Raw genomic sequence first — 22,500 nt, 5'->3', positions numbered from 1 at the left:
TTTATGCCTTACAGAAATGTTACAGTAATACTGTTTGATTTAACATTACAAGATGAAATCATTGATTGGACCATTGCTGACTCTGGCACCACAGACCTCCTATGCCACATAGACAGACGGGCTCCCAGTGTGTTCTTAGAGGAAGTGTACAGCTGTGATTTATCGGTGTACTGTAGGTGTGTGGAATTGCTCGTCATACACACCATACGGGGCAGCCGTGGCCTACTGGTTAGCGCTTCGGACTTGTAACCAGAGGGTTGCCGGTTTGAACCCCGACCAGTAGGAATGGCTGAAGTGCCCTTGAGCAAGGCACCTAACCCCTCACTGCTCCCCGAGCGCCGCTGTAGCAGGCAACTCACTGCGTCTGGATTAGTGTGTGCTTCACCTCACTGTGTGTTCACTGTGTGTTTCACTAATTCACAGATTGGGATAAATGCAGAGACCAAATTTCCCTCACGGGATCAAAAGAGTATATATACTATACTACTATACTATACTACTTTATAACCGTTGTCTTCTGTGTCTCGGCAGGGTCTCCCTACAACGAGGAGGAATCTCAAAATGGCTTCAGCTCACAGAAGAGTCTCCTGCAAGGTTAGGCCTAGTGCCCCGCATGCCTGTGGCCTCTCCACCCAAAGGATCTGCTTTGCATGACTGTGCACCCTCTGGATGTGTGTCTGCGTAAATGTCTTTCTCTCCGTGCATGCTGCCTGAATGGCAACCCTACAGACAGGTGCAGGGTACAGGCTATTTGACATGTGTATGCATATGACATATAAAACCTCAAATCGAAGAGATGTGCGGCTAATTTGACTACGTATACTGGCATTCTTGTATAGTGCGTATATGTGACTGTCAGTGTCATGGTATGATCAGTCAGCCATGGAACTAGAAAGACTCCCAATGCATTGTCACATTTATTGTAAACTACATTTTGGTCCTTAGACCTTTGTCAGGTTATCTTATCTTCCTCAGGTTATCTTAGCTGTAGTTTACAATAAATGTAACTTTGTAAATGAAATGGGTGTGCGGGAGTCTTTCTAGCTGCATGGTTGTCAACATCTGGTCTTCTCCAATACACCTGTCCACAAGAGGCACAAAAGTCCCAAAAAGTCCCTATTTGCTACTTTCAGCAAGCATTGGTAGTCTCACTGGATTATGGCTTCAGGTGTTATAAGTGTCTAATGTGTTTGTGTAATACTTGTGTTTGTTTCTCGTCTGTTTAAACACACATAACTGTTATGAATATGAATGTAGAGAGAGAGAGAGAGGGAGAGAAAACATTGTTCACCACAGCTGTGCTTCTTCTCTTTGTCCAGACGAGCACTCTTGACATGCACAGGAGTGGGGAGTCTCAGGTTTTTCCCTGCACAGTGTGTCCCCGTAGAGTAGCCGTACTTCCTCCTCAGGTCTACCGTACACGGATGGATGGCAGAAGAAATCCCATAACATCCTAACCCCCCCTGTATCCCCACTCACAACACCTGACCATTGCCCCATCACAGCACTGACAGTCCTGACCATTGCCCCATCACAGACTGACTGTGCTGAAGCACACAGTGATCAAGTGATAAAGCCAAACACGCAAGTAAGAAGACTGTTTCAACACACCTTGATTTGTCCTCCAGTAGTTTTTGTATTTTTTTGTATTTTGTGGCGTGTGTGTGTGTGTTTCCTGGGATGCTACGGACTTCAACACCCCCCCCCCTCATTCTTGGTCTATGCCCTGTGCCTTAAAGCATCAGCTGTTCTGAGGACTGAAACCAGGAGGACGATTAAGAGCCATAGCCGATTAGAGACTGGAACTCAGTGCTGTCAGTACTCTGTCAGTACTCAGACATTACACTACAACAGGCTGTGACTGTCAGTCTGTCTGTCGCTCCAAGAGAATGTGATGTAGAAGGCATTACGGAGTTGAAGCTTTCACTTCGAGCATAAAAAAACAAAGAAAAAAAAAACACTGGTGAATTTCTTAATGGCTGACTTTTTGTATTTTGTAAAAAAAAAAAAAGAAAAAAGAAAGAGCTACTGCATGTGTTCCTTTTGTCAATACTGTTATCATTAGGTATTTATAAGCTCTATTTTAGAATAAAGAAATTGAAAATATGGATGTGCTGTGTTGCTTCTAATTCAAATTTGCAGTCATCTCTTCATTTTGAATATGACTGTCAACTCATTCGAATGTCACTCAGCAACCATAGGATGATGTATGAAAAATGTGCAGCGGTCTGTTATTTTTTCCAGAGCTGAATAGATATATCCTAGAAATCCAGAGTTATCGCGAGAGCACAATTTGAATTTGCTCAGCGAGTCACTCTGGCAATCATTCAATTGAACTCAGAATCAGTCAGTAAACATTGGTCATAGTGTTATCCAATTGTGTACAGTGATATTTTCAAATGCATGCTTGGTGCCACCCCTCGAGTTGGGGCATTTTCATTATTCATAGCTAGACTCTAAATCTTTCTAGATTTGGGTCTGGATTTCCAGACTAGTATATACACAAATTATTTAATATATAGTAAAACACCTCCTTGTCCTCTTTGTGGGCAGCCGTGGCCTACTGGTTAGCGCTTCGGACTTGTAACCGGAGGGTTGCCGGTTGGAACCCCGACCAGTATGCACGGCTGAAGTGCCCTTGAGCAAGGCACCTAACCCCTCACTGCTCCCCGAGCGCCGCTGTTGATGCAGGCAGCTCACTGCGCCGGGATTAGTGTGTGCTTCACCTCACTGTGTGCTGAGTGTGTTTCACTAATATATATACTTATAGTTCAGTGACATTTAATGTCAGTGGTGCAAGGAGGTAATTATAGAAGACATTTTTATGTATGTACTCTGCATGGATTGTACTTTCTACTAGTGGAAATAGCTGTGTAATGTAACTTACGTACTTTGAAAATGACACTTTGGATGGGCATCAAATGACACCGGCACTCATGGGTTATAACAGCAGCTTTATTTAAGAAGTGTTTGTACATTCTCATAAATTATGACAAAATGTTCTTTATGTTGCTCTCTGTGCATGTTGCACTACTGCAAATCAAAGTGGGACAGTCAGGTCAGGGGTCAAAATGGACAAGAAAAAAAAATGAAAGGGTAATGCCACAACATCAGTGTTCCTCATGATTTGAGTCATAATACTGTTTGAAACATCTTCCAGTTAGTACATGAACGAAATTACAATGTCAGAACCACAACTTTTTGTCCCCCCCAAATAATTTTCATTCAAAGAATTTACCTAACTTATTTTGCTGCTTTCGCTGCCGGGCATGAATTTTCACCAGGCAAGCTTTCAACATCAATGGGTTTCCATTCTATTCCATCACATCAACTACAATATACTGAAGAACAGAAGAGGTACATTAATTTTTGATCCCTGCCAAAACTAGACTCTTGATTAATGTTTCAGTTGCACAACATGCCTTAAAGGAAAACAGACGTGTATGGGGGGTGAAGAGAAAGTAAGAACTTAAAGCAAGAGAAGGGCCGCCAGTAATTAATATGGAATCTGCAGTAACAGCTTGGGAAGTGAAATGAGTGAGAAAACGAGACGAGGCTGGACAGCACGAGAGGAAAGGGGTTAAGACCGATGGTTTGAGATGTCCCAGAAGTCTCACCATCAAATGACCTGGGCTGTGGAGGTTTGGGTTGTTGCTTTTGCATTGTCATTGTCATACATTTCCAAGTCAAATTGTCTTTGTGAGTCGAGTCAGTAGATCAGGTCCAAATCAGCCTTTTCTCTTCTCGTCACCTGTGACCTGACAGACATGAATGGAGGAGAGAGCATTCTAGAATAGGAATGTCTCCCCATCCAGAACATTCTACAATAGGAATCTCTCCCCATCCAGAGCATTCTAGAATAGGAATGTCTCCCCATCCAGAACATTCTAGAATTGGAATCTCTTCCCATCCAGAGCATTCTAGAATTGGAATCTCTTCCCATCCAGAGCATTCTAGAATTGGAATCTCTTCCCATCCAGAACATTCTAGAATAGGAATGTCTCCCTATCCAGAACATTCTAGAATAGGAATGTCTCCCCATCCAGGCCATCGAGCACAGAACGGAGACCAGGAAGAGGACAGACGAGATTGAGTGGCTGAGTGAGAGAGAGGGGGTTCTTCTGAGATGGGAGGGCTTTGGAAAGAGTAGTGGAAGTCTTGCTTTCTTTTTCCCCCCAGACTCAAATGAACACAACAAGGAAAGAAAACAGACAGTAGAGATGCCCATGCAGTGTCAGATGCATCATGGGGCTGTGGGAGCTTAGGCACTATGGTCAAATGGGCAGTTTTCAGCAGCTCGCTGGAGGGGGCAGACTGAATGAGGAGTATTCAGCAAGACTGACCTGCTGCTGACCCCGAACAAGCCAGTAACAGGCACAGGTGTGATGAACACTGGGGGACGACGCCATGTGCAATAGTCACATCTTAACCTAAATGTGCGTTCTCGTTACATCTGAATAGGTTTTGCTTGGTCATATACGGAGGCCTGTAACACATTGACTTCCTGCTAATATCCAAATAACTCAGACAAAATAATCAAAATAAAATGCGGAATATATTACCCTTTGTTTTATTTTTATTTTTTTTTTATATCCAGGTATTCATGTTTTACTCGTTCTTTTGTATTTTTTTGTTCATAAAGAGCTATCAAAACTGCACATATACTTCTTTGGCCCCACATCATAACCAGGAGGGAGGGAAACAAAAGTGTGTGTGTGTGTGTGACATGGTTGCTTGCTGAAAGTCCTCATGCCCTCCTCCTCCTCCATGGCGGCTGGGTGAAAGCTGCTATGCATGAGAAGCGTCCGAGCGATGAGGCGGGGCATCAGACCGATGGAGAAGAGTGGTCTCAGGGTCCGCAGGGGCCACTGAGATCTGGCATGGCCTCTGGGCAGGGCAGGGCATAGCGCCTCACACTGGCCGCCATCGGGACTGCGGCTGGTGGATTGGTTGGTTTGGGTGGTTTCCAGGGGGGTTGGGGGTTCAGTCATTGAGTATCAGGGACTACTACATCTTGCAGGAGGAAGATAGGGAGGGCCACCATGTTTTCAAATTCAGGATGCACCTAAATATGGATGCTCACCTATTCTAATGGGCTTGTTGTCTGGACAAAAAAATAAGACTTTTCAATTAAATTTTGATACTACAAGTAAGAGGGAATAAAATAAAAATAAATATAGCTATGTATTCATTTCTAAATCCAGATGTTCTTGTTGGAGGGAGAATGACAAACATCGCTTTATGGTATTCACTTCATCATTGTGGTACTCTTAAGACCATGTTTGGATAAATCAGATTAAATCAGGTGGTTGGCTTGACTCATGAGAAATTGAGAAATCCTCTACACATGGTGGCCCTCCAAGATCTGGATTCAGAGCACCAGGGACGGACATGAGGGTGGGGTGGGGCGGGAGGTCCTGCTAGGGCGGTGGGCGTCTCTTAGGCCTTCATGAGGGCGCTGACCACGGCGCGGGCGTTGAGGCTGCGCAGGTCGTGGTAGGTCTGCCCAGTGCCCACAAACACAATTGGCTGACCGGTGATGTAGGTCATGGAGATAGCGGCGCCAACCTGAGCAGAAGAGAGGAAGAGATAGGTCAGCCATTTTGACCTCAAAAACACTAAACACATATTGACACAATCAGTGTTTCCCAGACAACGGAATTCCATTTGTGGTGGTTGGTTTGCCGAATTAACTTGAATGCAACAGTTTTTAACAGATTAGCACAGCTGGTTATGATGCTAACCAGATTTAAGCACAATTTAGTACAACCTGGAAAATCATTGTGTGGTGGTCAATGTTGATATTGTGGTGGGCCGCAACAAATATGTCAATGTATGGGAAACACTGACTCAATACAATGAGGATGTCTGTAGTGAGTGTGTATTGATGGCTTTGTAGATGTAACCAGAAGGGTAAGGCTATATTAAGTAAGTCAACTTTATTCATAGCACTTTTTACAGTCAAGGGCCACAAGTGCTTCACAGGAAATAAGATAGGAAAGGCAGTCAAGTATCACCCCTGCACCCCCCACCCCTGCCCTGTAGCTTCACCTTGTCATCAATGGTGTCGAACTTGGTGAGGACGATGCCATCGATAAGGCGGGGCCTATCAGACATGGAGTGGTCAGCCAGTGCCTGATTAAACTTCACCTGGAGGAGGACAGAACAGATGCACTGATCAACCACACCACCCATCACCCCATGAACACACACTGATAATCCACACCACCCATCACCCCATGAACACACTGATAATCCACACCACCCATCACCCCATGAACACACTGATAATCCACACCACCCATCACCCCATGAGCACACTGATAATCCACACCACCCATCACCCCATGAGCACACTGATAATCCACACCACCCATCACCCCTTGGGACAAAATATTATAGTGATCTTATAGGAATACTATCCGTATTACAGGAATCTTAAAATGTTTTGGGATATATAGACAGAAGCACTATAAGGCTGTACTATAGGGACTACAGGTAGAAATGAGCAATTGTTGCTATAACCTGGCTCAAGACATATTCTCTTGTATTACAAGATTAATGTTTATTTGTGCATTGTCCCTGTTTTAAATAAATATTCCATTCCATAGGAACAGGATATTATAGAGGTATTACAGAACACCATATAGGTGTTACAAACTACCACAGAACTACTATAGAAATATTATATATTAAAGATAAACAGTAAGTCATGGATAAGCAAAAATAAAATTAAATAGGATCTCACTGTCACACAATGGCATTTGGCTTTGAATGCAAACTTTTCTCGGGTCTAAAGACTGCCTGGTCTATGGTGGTCAATACAAACTCCAGCAGCATGTAGTTACACAGCGCCATCTGCAGGAGATCTCTGGAAATAACTTGTTTCATGATCAAACCGACTGCACTAGTAGCACAAAGTAAAAGTAGCACAGATCGTAGCACAAAGTAAAAGTAGCACAGATCGTAGCACGGATCGTAACACAGATCGTAACACGGATTGTAACACGGATCGTAGCACGGATCGTAACACAGATCGGAACACGGATCGTAACACAGATCGTAGCACAGAGCTCACTCACCAGCTGGTCCACGGCCTCGTTGCCCACCAAGGCCTCGCCCACGAACAGCACCAGGTCAGGGGTGTTGACGGCGATGAGCTTAGCCAGAGCGGTCATCAGCGGAGCGTTGTCCTGCATGCGTCCCGCCGTGTCCACCAGCACCACGTCAAAGCCCTGGTTACGAGCTGGGCCAAGGGTACACACACACACACACACACACACACACACACACGCACGCACGCACGCACGCACACACACACACACAGAGACAGACAGTATTAGAAAAATATGCTTTTACTTACAGATTACCAGGTAAATAACCAGAGCCAAACACACACACACACACATTGATAAAACATGTATTGATGTGTTTTGGTTACATAGTTGGGTTGTTGCTTGAGGCATTTCCAGTGATTCACAGAAACTGTACTATAGCATTGTTACCACACACACACACACTGAGTGCCTAGTCTGTGTCTGGAAACAGGGCCAGCAGAACCCTCTGAAGCTTAGACTAATTAGGACAGCTCCCCTGCCAAGGTGCAAAGGCTGCACGACAAGGTGAACCTGACATCTCATTTTGGGACAGCAGCTACACGGACACGGACACGGACACGGACACACACACACACACACACACACACACACACACACACACACACACACACACACACACACACACACACACACACACACACACACACACACACACACACACACACACACACACACACACACACACACACACACACACACACACACACACACACACACGACTAGACACATCAGTACATAAGATGAAGTGCCATGACATAACTAGTTGCAGATAGTCAAACTAACAACAAAATATCATTATACCGATTATGTGAGCAAAGGGTAGAGTGGCAGTAGTACTGGGTAGGGTAGAGTAGAGAGGGGCAGTAGAACTGGGTAGGATAGGGTAGAGAGGGGCAGTAGAACTGGGTAGGGTAGAGAGGGGCAGTAGTACTGGGTAGGATAGGGTAGAGAGGGGCAGTAGAACTGGGTAGGGGAGAGAGGGGCAGTAGTACTGGGTAGGGGTAGAGAGGGGCAGTAGAACTGGGTAGGGTGGGGTGGGGGAGTAGAACTGGGTAGGGTGGGGTGGGGTAGAGAGGGGCAGTAAGGCTAGGTGGGGTGGGGGAGAGAGGGGCAGTAAGGCTAGGTGGGGTGGGGGAGAGAGGGGCAGTAGTACTGGGTAGGGTGGGGTGGGGGAGTAGAACTGGGTAGGGTGGGGTGGGGTAGAGAGGGGCAGTAGTACTGGGTAGGGTGGGGTGGGGGAGAGAGGGGCAGTAAGGCTAGGTGGGGTGGGGGAGAGAGGGGCAGTAGTACTGGGTAGGGTGGGGTGGGGGAGTAGAACTGGGTAGGGTGGGGTGGGGTAGAGAGGGGCAGTAGTACTGGGTAGGGTGGGGTGGGGGAGAGAGGGGCAGTAAGGCTAGGTGGGGTGGGGGAGAGAGGGGCAGTAAGGCTAGGTGGGGTGGGGGAAAGAGAGGCAGTAAGGCTAGGTGGGGTGGGGTGGGGGAGAGAGGGGCAGTAAGGCTAGGTGGGGTATGTAGCCGGTGGGTGTTTACCAAAGGCGATGGCCTCCATGGCGATGCCGGCGGCGTCCTTGCCGTAGCCCTTCTCAAACAGCTGCACGGCGTGGCGGCCGCCGTGCTTCTCCGGAGGGTGCAGCGAGTTGAGGCGCCGCTGGTGGGTCCGCAGCTGCTCAACTGCCCCCGCTCGGAACGTGTCGCACGCCGCGATCAGCACGCTGAAGCCGTTCTCGATCAGCCAGTACGAGATCTACAGCAATAACAAGATCAATTAAAACTTCACATTTCCATTCAACTCTAATTAACATAATGACTGATAGTGTACCATTCACTGTCTGTTTATCATTATTACCGTACTATGTTGAAAGCGGCTTTGGATAAACGCATCAAGTAACCATAAACATAAATCATTAACTGAGGTACAAAAGACTGCAGTATGTACCTTGTATGTGTACACACAACCATACGTTTGTATAGCCCACATTTCAGTTATTGTCAAAGAGGGAAGAGGAAGTGAAACTATGGGGACTTCCAGGGGCCTTTTGTAATGCAGATGAATGGCACCCATTGATAACCATGGAGTTCAGAACATGGAAGAACCAACGGCTCTAGATGGAGAACTGTGCCAATGCCTTTTGGGTTCCATTTCAATGATTCGGATTCCTCTGCTCTGCTGCTGCTGAGGGGATAATGTAACTGGAACGGTACGTCATAAATGCTCATTACAAGACTGTGTTTGCTTAAGGCTTCTACACACAGTTGTGTTCCGTCAACGCATGCCAGTGGATGTTCCCGACGGTAGCTATGCAAATGACTTGAAGTATAACCGTAATTTGATTGGCTGGTGCCGTCCGTCGGTGCAGCAACAGCTGAACTTCTCATCGCAAGCGACGGGAGCAACGGGACGGACCCACAATGCAGTTCGGCAACGGATGACGTAAGCCCATGTAAAGTGAACGGGATGCGTCTCCAGCAATGCAACGCACGCAACTGTGTGTATCGCCCGGTCAGAGCGTCTGTTCTGGATGAATGGAGGCCTCTGAAAAGGCAGGGAGGGCGGAGGATGGCTGGGACAGGTGGTGTTGGTGGAGGTGTCTGACCTTGGCGAGGTTGGTGGACTTGCCCACGCCGTTGACGCCACAGAAGGTGATGACGAAGGGCTTGCGCTGGGAGCGGGCCTCCAGCACGTCCCTCAGGATGTCCACCCGCCGCTTGGGCTGCAGGATCTGCACCAGAGACTCCTGCAGAGCCTGCTTTACGGTCGAGGCCACAGCTGCAGGAGCACACACACACACACACACACACACGTTAGACAAGCAACCAATACACCAAAAAACACACACAGTCTGGTTTAGTTTCGAGGCCACCGCTTCAGCACACACACACACACACACACACACACACACACACACACTAGACAAGCAACCAATACACCAAAAAACACACACAGCCTGGTTTAGTTTCCAGGCCACCGCTTCAGCGCACACACACACACACACACACACACACACACACACACACACACACACACACACACACACACACGGGTTAGACAAGCATAATAAAACACACACACACACACAGTTGAGGCCACAGCTTTAGGAGCATGCACAAACACATACACACAGGCTAGACGCGCAACATACACACAACCCGCAGCAGACATGGCCTGCTTTACTGCTCAGGCTGCCTCAAAAAGGACAGATGTACAAATTATGTGATTACGGGTTACGTGAAGATGCACACAAAACACACACACACACACACACACACACACACACACACACACACACAGAGACTGGCTGCCACACAGATACAGACACACAAAACAAACACACAGACACAGATACACACAGACACATCCAAAGAGACTGGCTGCCACACACAGACACATAAATGATGAACAGTACTGTCGAAGCCAGATGGATACAAAACAGTGGTATGCCACGTCAGGCCTTACTGAAATACACACACAAATATCACAGTCGGCTAGCGCAAGGGCCTGCTGGGAAACCGCAGAATGACCAACGGTGTTTACTACTGTTTGTGTCTGGGTGCCTTTACTCTCAGGACACTGTCTAGGGTGGACAACTCATTCATTTGGTCTGCAGCCTCGGATTAAATTTTAAAGTCTGAAAGATCAATGTTTTAGCTCGATGTGAAGACCTCTGCCAAATGCAGGGAGACGTTAAAAAAGAATTTCGACCACGTCTAACATTTCCATGGACAAGTCAGCTACTGAGCTGGCCTGCAGGAGAGAGCCGCATGCTCTAGAGCCATCTTATTTCTACATCAGGTTGTTTTGCAGGAGAGCCGCATGCTCTAGAGCCATCTTATTTCTACATCAGGTTGTTTTGCAGGAGAGAGCCGCATGCTCTAGAGCCATCTTATTTCTACATCAGGTTGTTTTGCAGGAGAGAGCCGCATGCTCTAGAGCCATCTTATTTCTACATCAGGTTGTTTTGCAGGAGAGAGCCGCATGCTCTAGAGCCATCTTATTTCCACATCAGGTTGTTTTGCAGGAGAGAGCCGCATGCTCTAGAGCCATCTTATTTCCACATCAGGTTGTTTTGCAGGAGAGAGCCGCATGCTCTAGAGCCATCTTATTTCCACATCAGGTTGTTTTGCAGGAGAGAGCCGCATGCTCTAGAGCCATCTTATTTCTACATCAGGTTGTTTTGCAGGAGAGAGCCGCATGCTCTAGAGCCATCTTATTTCTACATCAGGTTGTTTTGCAGGCCGTCTGGTGCTGCGCTGGTCAAGGGCCTCGATAAGCACAGTTTATCTGTGTGTTATCACTGAGGGAAAGGCCAGTTGTTCCCCACATGCGAGCGGACTCTCAGATGTGAGGTCAATGCTAGCATGTGGTTGGGAACGTGTGTGTGTGTGTGTGTGTGTGTGTGTGTGTGTGTGTGTGTGTGTGTGTGTGTGTGTGTGTGTGTGTGTGTGTGTGTGTACTCAGGCGAGTGAATTCTCAGATGTAAGGAAAATGCTAGCACGTGGCAGGGAATTATGAGCCGATACACACAGAACACTGAACAAAGCTAAACATCCAACATTTCAGATTTTAGGTGCAGGTGTAGTGTGTGTTTTGATTTGATTGGTGGATTTAAATAAAGAATTAAAATGTAAGATACACATGTATGTGTATGTGCATGTGTGTGAGTGCGTGCGTGCATATGTCTCTGTGTGTGTATGTCTCTGTGTGTGTGCGTGTGTGTGTATGTCTCTGTGTGTGTGCGTGTGGGTGTATGTCTTTGTGTGTGTGCGTGTGTGTGTTCGTGTTCGTGCGCGTGCGTGTGTGTGCGTGTGTGTGTGTGTGTGTGTGTGTACACTGTGTACTTACTGGTGAAGGTGCCCATGACTTTGCCCTCCAGCTTCTTGGCCACTGAGTCACAAAGCTGAACGGCAATGTCAGCTGCTACATTCTTAGCTGGTGACAGAAAAAATACAAATAAACCCAATAAACCCAAATCTTATCTTATCAATAAAACAGTCAGACATAGCACAGACACACCAAAACAGTCATTACAACTAATACAGTATAAACTCGAAGTTATTTATCACATACTGATTCGTATCTTGATTGGTTTCATATAGGAAAATACTACTCATCAGCTGACTAGGATAATCTATTTTTGTATTCTACTTGATTGACTGTTCTTCTGTAAACTCAAACCTTAAATTGGTAGCAACAAAACAAGACAAGCACGCTATGTAAGCTGATCAGTCAGTGGACAAATGTGACCACTCTGTGGAGCGAATCCGGAGTATGGCGTAGGTGAGCGTACCGATGAGGTGGTCCTTCATCTTGTCCAGGACAGGCTCCATGTCCTCTTGGCTCAGACTCTTGGAGCCCACCAGGCCCTTGAGCATCCCGAACATCCCGCCGAAGCCACCGCGCTTGGCCCTGCGCAGGAGACAGGAAGGACATCACCACCACGCACCACAATCGGACATCACCACCACGCACCACACTCGGACATCACCACCACGCACCACAATCGGACATCACCACCACGCACCACACTCGGACATCACCACCACGCACCACACTCGGACATCACCACCACGCACCACACTCAGACATCACCACCACATACCACACTCAGACATCACCACCACATACCACACTCAGACATCACCACCACACTCAGACATCACCACCACGCACCACACTCAGACATCACCACCACATACCACACTCAGACATCACCACCACATACCACACTCAGACATCACCACCACACTCAGACATCACCACCACGCACCACACTCAGACATCACCACCACGCACCACACTCAGACATCACCACCACGCACCACACTCAGACATCACCACCACACACCACACTCAGACATCACCACCACGCACCACACTCAGACATCACCACCACACTCAGACATCACCACCACACTCAGACATCACCACCACACTCAGACATCACCACCACATACCACACTCAGACATCACCACCACACTCAGACATCACCACCACATACCACACTCAGACATCACCACCACACTCAGACATCACCACCACATACCACACTCAGACATCACCACCACGCACCACACTCAGACATCACCACCACGCACCACACTCAGACATCACCACCACGCACCACACTCAGACATCACCACCACGCACCACACTCAGACATCACCACCACACACCACACTCAGACATCACCACCACGCACCACACTCAGACATCACCACCACACACCACACTCAGACATCACCACCACGCACCACACTCAGACACAGGTTTACAGACAAGGAGGAACAGGTACAGACAAGTAGGAGGAAGGCCACCTTTACTTTTGAGGCTATTCGCCTTTTGAACTTGAATATGCTCCAAGCACCCTCCTCCATCTTCTCCTGGGACTAATCCCTTACACTCCTGTCTGTCCTGTTCTTTCTTTCTCTGTCCTGTTCTTTCTTTCTCTGTCCTGTTCTTTCTTTCTCTGTCCTGTTCTTTCTTTTGTCCTGTCTTATATGTTGTGTTATGTCTTATATGTCACTATGCCTGCATAGAGAAAATTGCCCCTCGGGGATAAATAAAGTTTTTTGAATTGAATTGAAGTACAGAACGCTTCTTCTGAGTTGAATGGTACAAAACTACACAAATTGGGGGACAAGTGGTGCAAATGGAGAGTAAGATGTTATTAGCACAAAACAAAACAATAACACCTGCTCCTCACCCTTTCTTGCTGGCTTCAGTGACGACCACTTTCTCCTCCTCTTCCTCCTCCTCCTCTTCTTCATCCGGTTCGCTGGACTCATAATCCACGTCCCTCAAGTCACCAACCATGGACTCCAGCTGCATTTCCTGAAGGGCAAAGCATCATGGGCAACTCAATCAGCATCACTAAAAACCACAAGCCAATCAGGGGCGCGTTTGGCAAAACTATAGTTGCTAACCTGTTAGCAACTTAGTTTGTTTGGCAATGGGAAATTGCATTGCAACCAACAAAGTTTCTAACTTAGTTAGCTACTATGGTTTTGGGAAACGCGCCCCAGCATCACTAAACCACAAGGCAAAAGTCTACTAGAGGCTGACCAAGCCACTGCCCAAGTTAGATGCAGACCCTCACAGTCCCCTCACTCCTAAGCTGACGTACGTACCGGCTCAGCTTGCTCCCTGGCCATATCGCCTGCCTCCTGGGAGCCGTTGCTCTTGCTGTGGTCCAGCTCCTTGGTGTTGGTGCCACAGTTGTCCCACACGCGGTTCACCTTGGCCTTCTTGGTCTTCTCCTTCTCCTTCTCCTTCAGAGGCTTGGGGGATCTGTGGGAGATGACCAGCAGTGTCCATGAGGTTGGCCAGAGAAGATTTCAGACATGAGAGGGTTTCTGTGTGAATGTGTGTGTGTGTGTGTGTGTGTGTGCGTCTACTACAGTGTGTTGGTCTCTGTGCATTTGTGTGCATGTGTTGGAACTCTGATCTCGCAGCATCAGCACGCATCACTACATGTGCAAAACATACTCGATGTGCGTGTGTGTGTGTGTGTGAATCAGGTTCATATATCTACGTGCATCAGTACATGTGCCTTTGTATATTTTGTATAGTTATACTTGTGAGTGTGTGTGCTTGCCTCTGTGCATGGTGTGTGTGTGTGTGTGTGAGACTCATGCATCAGTACACGTGGCACTAATGGCCCCCACGTCATACCTGGTGGCACTGCCACTCTTCGCCGCCGCCCTGCGGAACATCTCCTCCCGGTTCCTCTGAAGGATTTCCTCTTTAGTCAGCTCCTGGTTGCCGTTGACAACCGCCTTCTTGGAAGCGGGCGGGGACTTGCTTGGTGCAGCTCCCGCGCCTTCCTCTGCTACAGAAGAGCCCAGATGTGACACGCGCACCAATAACACCACCAGCCGCACGCACGCAAAGCTACGGGACTGCAGCAGTCACCTAACGTTTGCCATCTACACTACCGGTCAAAAGTTTGGGGTCAATTAGAAATTGTAAACTGTCACAGTTTCCAGAAAGAACGAGAAGTTCTTAGCCCACTTTGTGAGTCTGAATATGGATGTGCACCTTCACCATGACACTCACTCCCTTTAGCACCTTACCAGTCCCGGCCCTGTCACTACAAGCGTCTTATGCTTGATCACCCTCAAGCACATTGGACTTTAACTTATATAGTGTATTTAGTATTTAGTTGTGTTAGTTTTCTTATCTTTCTTATCTTCTACTGTCTTTATTGTACAGTGGAGTTTAGTTATATGTTCATACTTATACTTATGTTTACCATTTCTGCTGTAAGTGCATGTTGTGTGTGATGTCTGTATGCTACTGAGACCCTTGAATTTCCCCTTGGGGATCAATAAAGTATCTATCTATCTATCTATCTATCTATGTCTATGTGAACTATACTGTATGTGTGGGTGGGTTGTGTGTGTATGTACACTACCGTTTAAAAGTTTGGGGTCACTTAGAAATTTCCATTCCACTCCATTATAGACAGAATACCAGCTAAGATCAGTAGTATTGGGCAGCAGTTTTCAGATTACATCATGTGCTTACGTAATTGCAAAAGGGGTGTCCAATGTTTTCTCAGTTAGCCTTTTAAAATGATATCAGATTATTAGTAAACAGAATGTGCCTTTTGAGCATTGGGTGAATGGTTGCTGATAATGGGCAATGTAGACATTGCATTACAGATCAGCCATTTCTTTCTACTACAGTTGAGAACTTGTTTGCAATTATGCACGCTGATCTGAATCTAAAATCTGAAAACTGCTGCCCTGATCAAAAAAAACAATGCTACTGATCTCAGCAGCTATTCTGTCTATTATAGAGTGGAATGGAAAATTCTAAGTGACCCCAAACTTTTGCCCGGTTGTGTATGTAGTGCCATCTGACGACATAATTGAATAGCAAATTGTGTGGGTGTGCATAACATCTCCACAAGTAAACCATGTCACTGTTTGAAGTGAGCATTAGCTAAAGTGTCTTCTTGTGTTTTGTCATAACTTCCCATGACTGAGTACATGTATGTAGTAGCTGAACATGGCTAGCAACATTCCAGTTGTTATGCAGAAGACGTTCATCTGGCTACTGTATTATCTGTGCGTGCATGCATCCTGGTCATTACCTTCTTTTTTGGCATTTTTATTCTTCTTGCCACCCTGTTCTTTGCCCTTGTCCCCTCCCTTTGTCTCGATCATGGACTTCACAGTTTTCTGGGACTTCTGGGACTGTGTGAAGGTCCTCATGACCACAGGGTCCTTCACCCTGCTGCTCTCCTCTGCCTCGCTGTATCACACACACACACACACACACACACACACACACACACACACACACACACACACACACACACACACACACACACACACACACACACACACACACACACACACACACACACACACACACACACACACACACACACACACACACACACACACACACACACACACACACACACACACACACACACACACACACACGTTTAGCTTTAGATGCACAGAGAGATATTGCACAAACAACAAGACTTTCTCATTCTACAACTTGACCTCATGTGGTGCTATGTTTTGAGTCAGAAACGTATCAGCATGGTTCCTCTGAGCTCTTGTCTTCACCAGGTGTTTAAGTGATGTAGCCAGATTACTTCATTGCTTTGAGACAAGAGAAAAGAGAGAAGAGGCCTAGGGAACTCACCGGAGAAGCTGGTCAAAATCATCTCCAAATTCAAAATCGTTGATCAAATATTTAATGGCACCCTTTTGCTCGAGTTCATTCTTATAACGATCCCTGAAGTGAAGTTGGATATCGTCTATTAACTTGTCCACATAGGTCAGCATGAGGATTTTTTGAAAACCCACCTGTAACAACAGATAAGTAAATCAACCTAGTTGTATAAGCATGTCCTCACTGGACTCTGTCATAATAACAGTAAGCAGTGTAGATAGCATACCACTGCTATCAAACCAAATAAATGAGGATATATATATATATATATATATATAAAAGACAAACCTACCACAAACACAAGCTCAAACTCATTGTCCAGCTTGTATTTTAGAGTCAATGCATTGTGGTTGAAGGAATTGTTTCCGCTGCGCTCCTAAAATGAGAATACGGGGATGATAGAACACAGTGTAGGACTTGCTTTAAATCAATTACACAACTGAATCCAACTACAACAAACAATTGAAGGCCATGAAATATGAAGACGATTTTTTACAGTTTTTCTCAGTCGCTTTGCTGCTTTTCTCACATCACTATTAACATTTGTACAGCAGTTAGTGCATTTCTCTAAACAACTAGTGAAAACTGCAAAAGAAATGGATAGTCCAGTGGTCTCCAACACGGTGCCCGCGGGCACCAGGTAGCCCGCGGGACGGCTACTAGGCGCCCCCAGCGCACCTTCTAAAAATAGCCAACTGGTCGCCTCCAGATCACACTCTAAAAACACGCTCCATTGTGAAGTTTTCAATAGATATTTAAGTCTAGACCAGAACATTTTAAGAATGTATGTAGCCATACATCTGTAACATTAAATCGATATTGGTGATACCTTACAAATTGTAGCTGCGTTAAATTTTAACCTTTGGCTCCAAATCCGTTTCCAATTCAATCTTTAAACAACAACGGAAGCGGAGCGCATACACGCTGCTCGTACGCATAGACAGTAAAGGGGGAAAAACTTGCTCGTCTGGTGTAGCCAATGGAAGCATATCTTTGCAAAAGTTCTGTGTCCATTCAATGTTCGTCAAATACGGTTCTTGCATGATTGTGCAAGGACTGAAAAACAATTGCTTTAGCTCACAGGCCTTTTCTCCTCCGTAGGCTACGGCCATATATTATAGCGCTGCAAATTTTGTGACATGCATGACTGAGCAGGACTGTGTATTAGCTTTTTTGTCAGATCATGAGGAGATTTCAGGTGTGCAATAACTTTAAAAGGAGTCTTCATTATGTTAGGGTGGTGTGGGCGATTACTATTGAAATGTTAAAACCGAATTGTCCAATGAAATCAGAATTTAAACAACCCCTGCATTCATAATGGTGGGTGGGTATAAATTGGGTACAAATTGTAACCCACATTATTAATTGCACAAAAAGATTGTTTTTTTTTTTGTTAAAAAAAATAGATTAGATTCCCCATGCAAACTTTGAAATGAATAAACTGGACAAAAATGTTGGAAGTGTTGCATATTGATTTTAACCCTTTCATGCATGAATTATTAATTCACTGAGGTAGATTTTTTTGCCTAAGCTTTTTCTTACCCCCATTATGTACAGTTGCCTAATATATAAAGACTTATAGGCCTACACAATATTGATAATTTAAAAGTAAAAATCACATAGGCCTATTATTTAGGAGGACTACCCTCGCAAAAAAGGGGTGAGGGTCTGTTTGTTTCAAATGAGTAGCCCTCCATATGATTTCGGGTCTTCAGGTAGCCCTCATTCCCAAAAAGGTTGGAGACCCCTGGGATAGTCCATTCATCAAAAGCAAGTCTTCATGTCAATGAAACTGCCATTGTCATCAAAATGAGAAGTCTTGACACCATCGTTTTTGAACAATATAGTCAAATGGCTTTGTCATGTTTTCATTATAACTGTTTATTCTCTCAGTGTTTTCCAATGCAAAAAAAGGGTCAGAACTCGGTGACACTACCTGAACATGCTCAAGACAGCACTATATACACTACGTGTACAGCCATTTGAAACTACAGTAAAGTTACACACTGCTGTAGTTAGGGGAGTAAGTGAGTACAAGACACGTACGTTTCACTCATTTTTACTGTATGCTCTTTGCAATTCTACAGCATTGTGACAGAATTTGATAACTAGTTCAACAATTTTGTATGTAATGACTCAAGCAATGAAATGAAGACTATTAGTTTCATTGGGAATGACTATTCAGCATCCATAAGTATAGTTAATTTTGACTGACATGACATAAGCAAATGATAATGTTATAAAACAGCAGAGAATTGTACGAAAGCAACTGATACATGTTCAAAAGCATTTGCAATTTGTTCAGAGGAAGGAGAAATTGCTACTATGATGTGCACAAACGACTAAATGTTGTGGAGGTTGAACTATTAGTTATGAGAATTTTCATTCTGATCTGAGAAAAGCACCAAAGCGACTGAGACTGTAACTAGTAACGTTTGATGAGTAGATTCATGTAGTACACTTTGTCTTCATTAGCATTTGGAAGTTGTTCAGAATGTGTCTGTGATGTGTAAGAGCTAACCGTGAAGTCGTGAATCACTGCCCAGTAGCCCCCACGAAAACAATGAGATTTAAACCCTATTTCACAGTCAAAGTTATGTGTAAAAGAAAAAAAGTGCTTTTTAAACCCCATCATCGTAGGTTCAGCTGATCGCTCTACCGGTATAAACTAACGTTGGTTGACTTGTGGCGTAGAACCCATTACAAGCAAGAATTGCGCAACATGGACAGCATGCAGCGAGCTGGCACGAAGGCTCACGTTCATGTTGTAAGCTAAGCTGCCAAACGAAGACTGAGCAACAACACAAGCCAGGCACTTATCGTATATAAGTAGGTATAGTATAGTAGTTGCCTGTTATTTTGCGTCAACGTCAATAATACAGTTTACGACTGGACGCCTACATATGTTTGGTCGCTTAATAGAGTCAAACTAACGTCAAGTCTATGAAAGGCACTAACTTATATAATCACTTATTCCTTTTGATGGCTAACTATTGCAGTGGGTAATGTGGCAGCACCTGCTAGTTTGTTTGCTAGCTAGTTAAATTGCAGTGATTGCAACACGAACTTTGCACGCTAGCTAGTTAGCAAGTAAGCAGATTAGCTGTTAGCACGTTTTGGTTAGCGGCGGCGGCAGACCGGGTGATGACGACCTGATTTCTACTTGTATCATCACATGTGCCACTAGATTTACCTGTAGGATGACAGATCGGATGAGAGCGTTGACAGGTCCAGCAAAAGACTCAGCAACCCCAGCTCCCTGAAAACACCACAACACTATACCCCCTTTACTGAAGATGGCGAAGAAATCCAACATCTTGCCGACAAGGACTCAAGTTAATCACAACAAGGATAGATAACACTCTCAAAACATAGAAATAAAATATATAGTTAATAAATTATAAATCCGACGTCAACTTCTGTAGTTGATTTCGTCTACAGGGAAAACAATCAGTCACTTCTCCTGACCAAATATTTCCCTGCCAGGGTTTTCCCACAACTGTTTTAGACACGTCAGTTGCAGAACGTAGGAAGTGACGTATCCTGCCACGTCATCTGACAGACCATGTTTTAAAGTGCCAACTAGAAGAAAGTCAACGAACGCCATCTAGTGATAGATTGTACCATTCACTAGTGGATGAACCAGTCATTCACAGACAATTAGAATCAACATTTTTTGTTTAATGTCATAGGCCTATTGATTGGGTGATTGTTGTAGTTTCAACACCTACCTCTACTACTACTGTTATGCAAATGTGAAACATTTCAAAAGTTAGCTAGGAACTGATTTTGTGTGACGTTTCCATCATCCATATTGGGTTAAATGATAGGTCTAAAATATAGGTCTCTATTGGCATATATAATTTATAGGCTATGGTTTTATTTCATATAAGTCCTTCAAGAGGCTAGGCTACTAATCATAGCCTATGGGGATATAAAACATCACATATTCTAAAGAGCTCAAATTATTTAACTCTTGTCACCTCCTAGAATGTGTTGTTTATATTAATAAACAATAAACTGTGGAGAGCTTGCTGTCCATCCTGGTGGGTCTCACCTGCTATTGTACTGTATCAACAGTGAAATAGAAAAAGTAGGGGAGTCACCATGCAGTGGTCATTTACCTTGCCCATTTAAGGGGCCCTTTAGTGGAGACATATAATCACTTATCTTTTCATGAATTTGTTTCAGTGTGTATTGTGTCAATTAAGTCAAATCAAATCTGAAGATGTTAAAGAACCACAAGGACACTGACATATCACAATTTGTATTTATAGAGGAAACGACTGTACAGAGTCAAAGATTGTACGTTTGGATCTGCTTTATACATCATTCATTTGTTCGTTCGTTCGTTCATTTCATTCATTCGCCATTTCCTTGAACTTGTGTCACCCTTGTACAGTGATTGTAAGCAAAGGGATGAGACGATTAGACATGCAGAGCTGTATCATAGTAAGGACTATGTAATTCATGCAACTTTCCACCCAATTCATCATGGTTTGCATTGTCATCCACCACTCTTATTACTTTTTTTTTACAAATAAAATTCCCCCATTGGTATTTTAAAATTGTTAAAACCCACCGTTTCCTTAAATGTAACAGCAGAAACAAACCAACCGACCAAACAAAAAAAAATCATTTTGTTTCCTTTAGAGAAAATACTTTAAGCAATTACAATTTGTACAGGTCATCAAACCACTGAGCTTCAAAGGGTGGTGCTTCAGGGTCTAGACAGCAGAGGGATGAGTCAGAGGCTCTGGACTGACTGTTCTTCTCCCCATCCCCAATGTTCAGCCGTCGGATGAACTAAAGAGACCTCACTAGCTCAGAAATCACTGACATATAGTGTTTCGAGGGAGACAGACAAGAGTGAGCGCCTCAGTCAGCTTAAGCTCCCTTTCTATCGATTCAGAGACAGGATTTTTTTTTTCACTGGACTAAGAACATGGAGGTGGCTATAAATGGAGACACTGCAATCCTGCCCAACAAAGAGAGCACCGGGGAGAACAATTCATTCCCTGGCAAAAATCAGAGAGTCAATCAGAGTTCTGTTGATAGTCTGAGTGAGAGTAGCATTCATCCCTGACGGCCACATCAGGCCCCTATGGACGCAGCTGATGGTCAAGACTGGAATAGGAGGTATTGATAAGGACCGCAGTGAGAGAAAGGCTCGATCACTTCACCTTCTGGAATTACAGACACTTTATAAAATTGTGCTTTCTGTTGAGTCCCGCGTTACCGCCTGCACCTGTTTGTCAGGAAGGGCAGTGAACCAAATCGCTGTTTTTCTGTAAGATGACAAGTATCTCTAGACTTGCTGGTTACAATATTATTTTAACTTGCATGCTAAATCTATGTATTAAAAATGCACCATGAGATGTAGGCTTAACCAAAACAAAAATATTCCTCAAGTGGATGACGGTTAGCCAACCACACTTCCAGAGATCCATCCTATTGAACTTTCGAGCTGAACTTATGAAGAACAACATAGCTCGGGTGGGGTATTTAATAATACATCCCTACTAAAAACACAGAGGGGAACCTGTGTCTTCCCTATATAACATCCACACTAAAAGCCATAACTATAAATAAATCAGGATGAAACTGTAGTTTGTTACTGAAGGCAGTGAACTAAAGCCTCGCTGTCAGCCCAGAAAAAAACTGCCATGGCATTCCCTCTTCTCAGAC

At 44.9% G+C, this 22,500-nt stretch overlaps 2 protein-coding genes across 2 annotated transcripts in view; one reads left to right on the top strand and one right to left on the bottom strand.

Annotated features, from left to right (window-relative positions):
* Positions 1-2,106, top strand: part of fam118b (family with sequence similarity 118 member B) — a 17,059-nt gene extending 14,953 nt beyond the window's left edge. Inside the window, exons 7-8 of the mRNA XM_076282896.1 lie at positions 532-594; positions 1,320-2,106. Of these exons, the coding sequence (XP_076139011.1) occupies positions 532-594; positions 1,320-1,333 (77 nt within the window). The 3' untranslated portion in view covers positions 1,334-2,106. The remainder of the gene's footprint in view (positions 1-531; positions 595-1,319) is intronic.
* Positions 2,107-2,941: 835 nt separating this feature from the next.
* srpra (SRP receptor subunit alpha) lies at positions 2,942-20,313 on the bottom strand. Its single transcript, XM_076282895.1, has 14 exons — positions 20,006-20,313; positions 17,105-17,188; positions 16,783-16,946; positions 16,214-16,374; positions 14,788-14,944; positions 14,244-14,403; positions 13,820-13,947; positions 12,403-12,521; positions 11,958-12,044; positions 9,712-9,884; positions 8,648-8,861; positions 7,083-7,246; positions 6,052-6,150; positions 2,942-5,568 (listed from the first exon to the last, which is right to left on the bottom strand). Exons 1-14 carry the CDS (start codon positions 20,126-20,128, stop codon positions 5,440-5,442), a joined length of 1,962 nt encoding a protein of 653 aa, XP_076139010.1. The 5' UTR covers positions 20,129-20,313; the 3' UTR covers positions 2,942-5,439.
* Positions 20,314-22,500: the final 2,187 nt, after the last annotated feature.

The sequence above is a fragment of the Alosa pseudoharengus genome, unplaced genomic scaffold (assembly GCF_046254945.1).
Source record: "Alosa pseudoharengus isolate Yale_2024_CS ecotype anadromous, Long Island Sound unplaced genomic scaffold, YU_APseudo_1.1 YU_APseudo_1.1_scf_13, whole genome shotgun sequence".
NCBI classification, from domain to species: Eukaryota; Metazoa; Chordata; class Actinopteri; order Clupeiformes; family Clupeidae; genus Alosa; species Alosa pseudoharengus.
The sequence above is the reverse complement of the archived record's forward strand: the minus strand, read 5'-3'. Positions and strand labels throughout refer to the sequence as shown.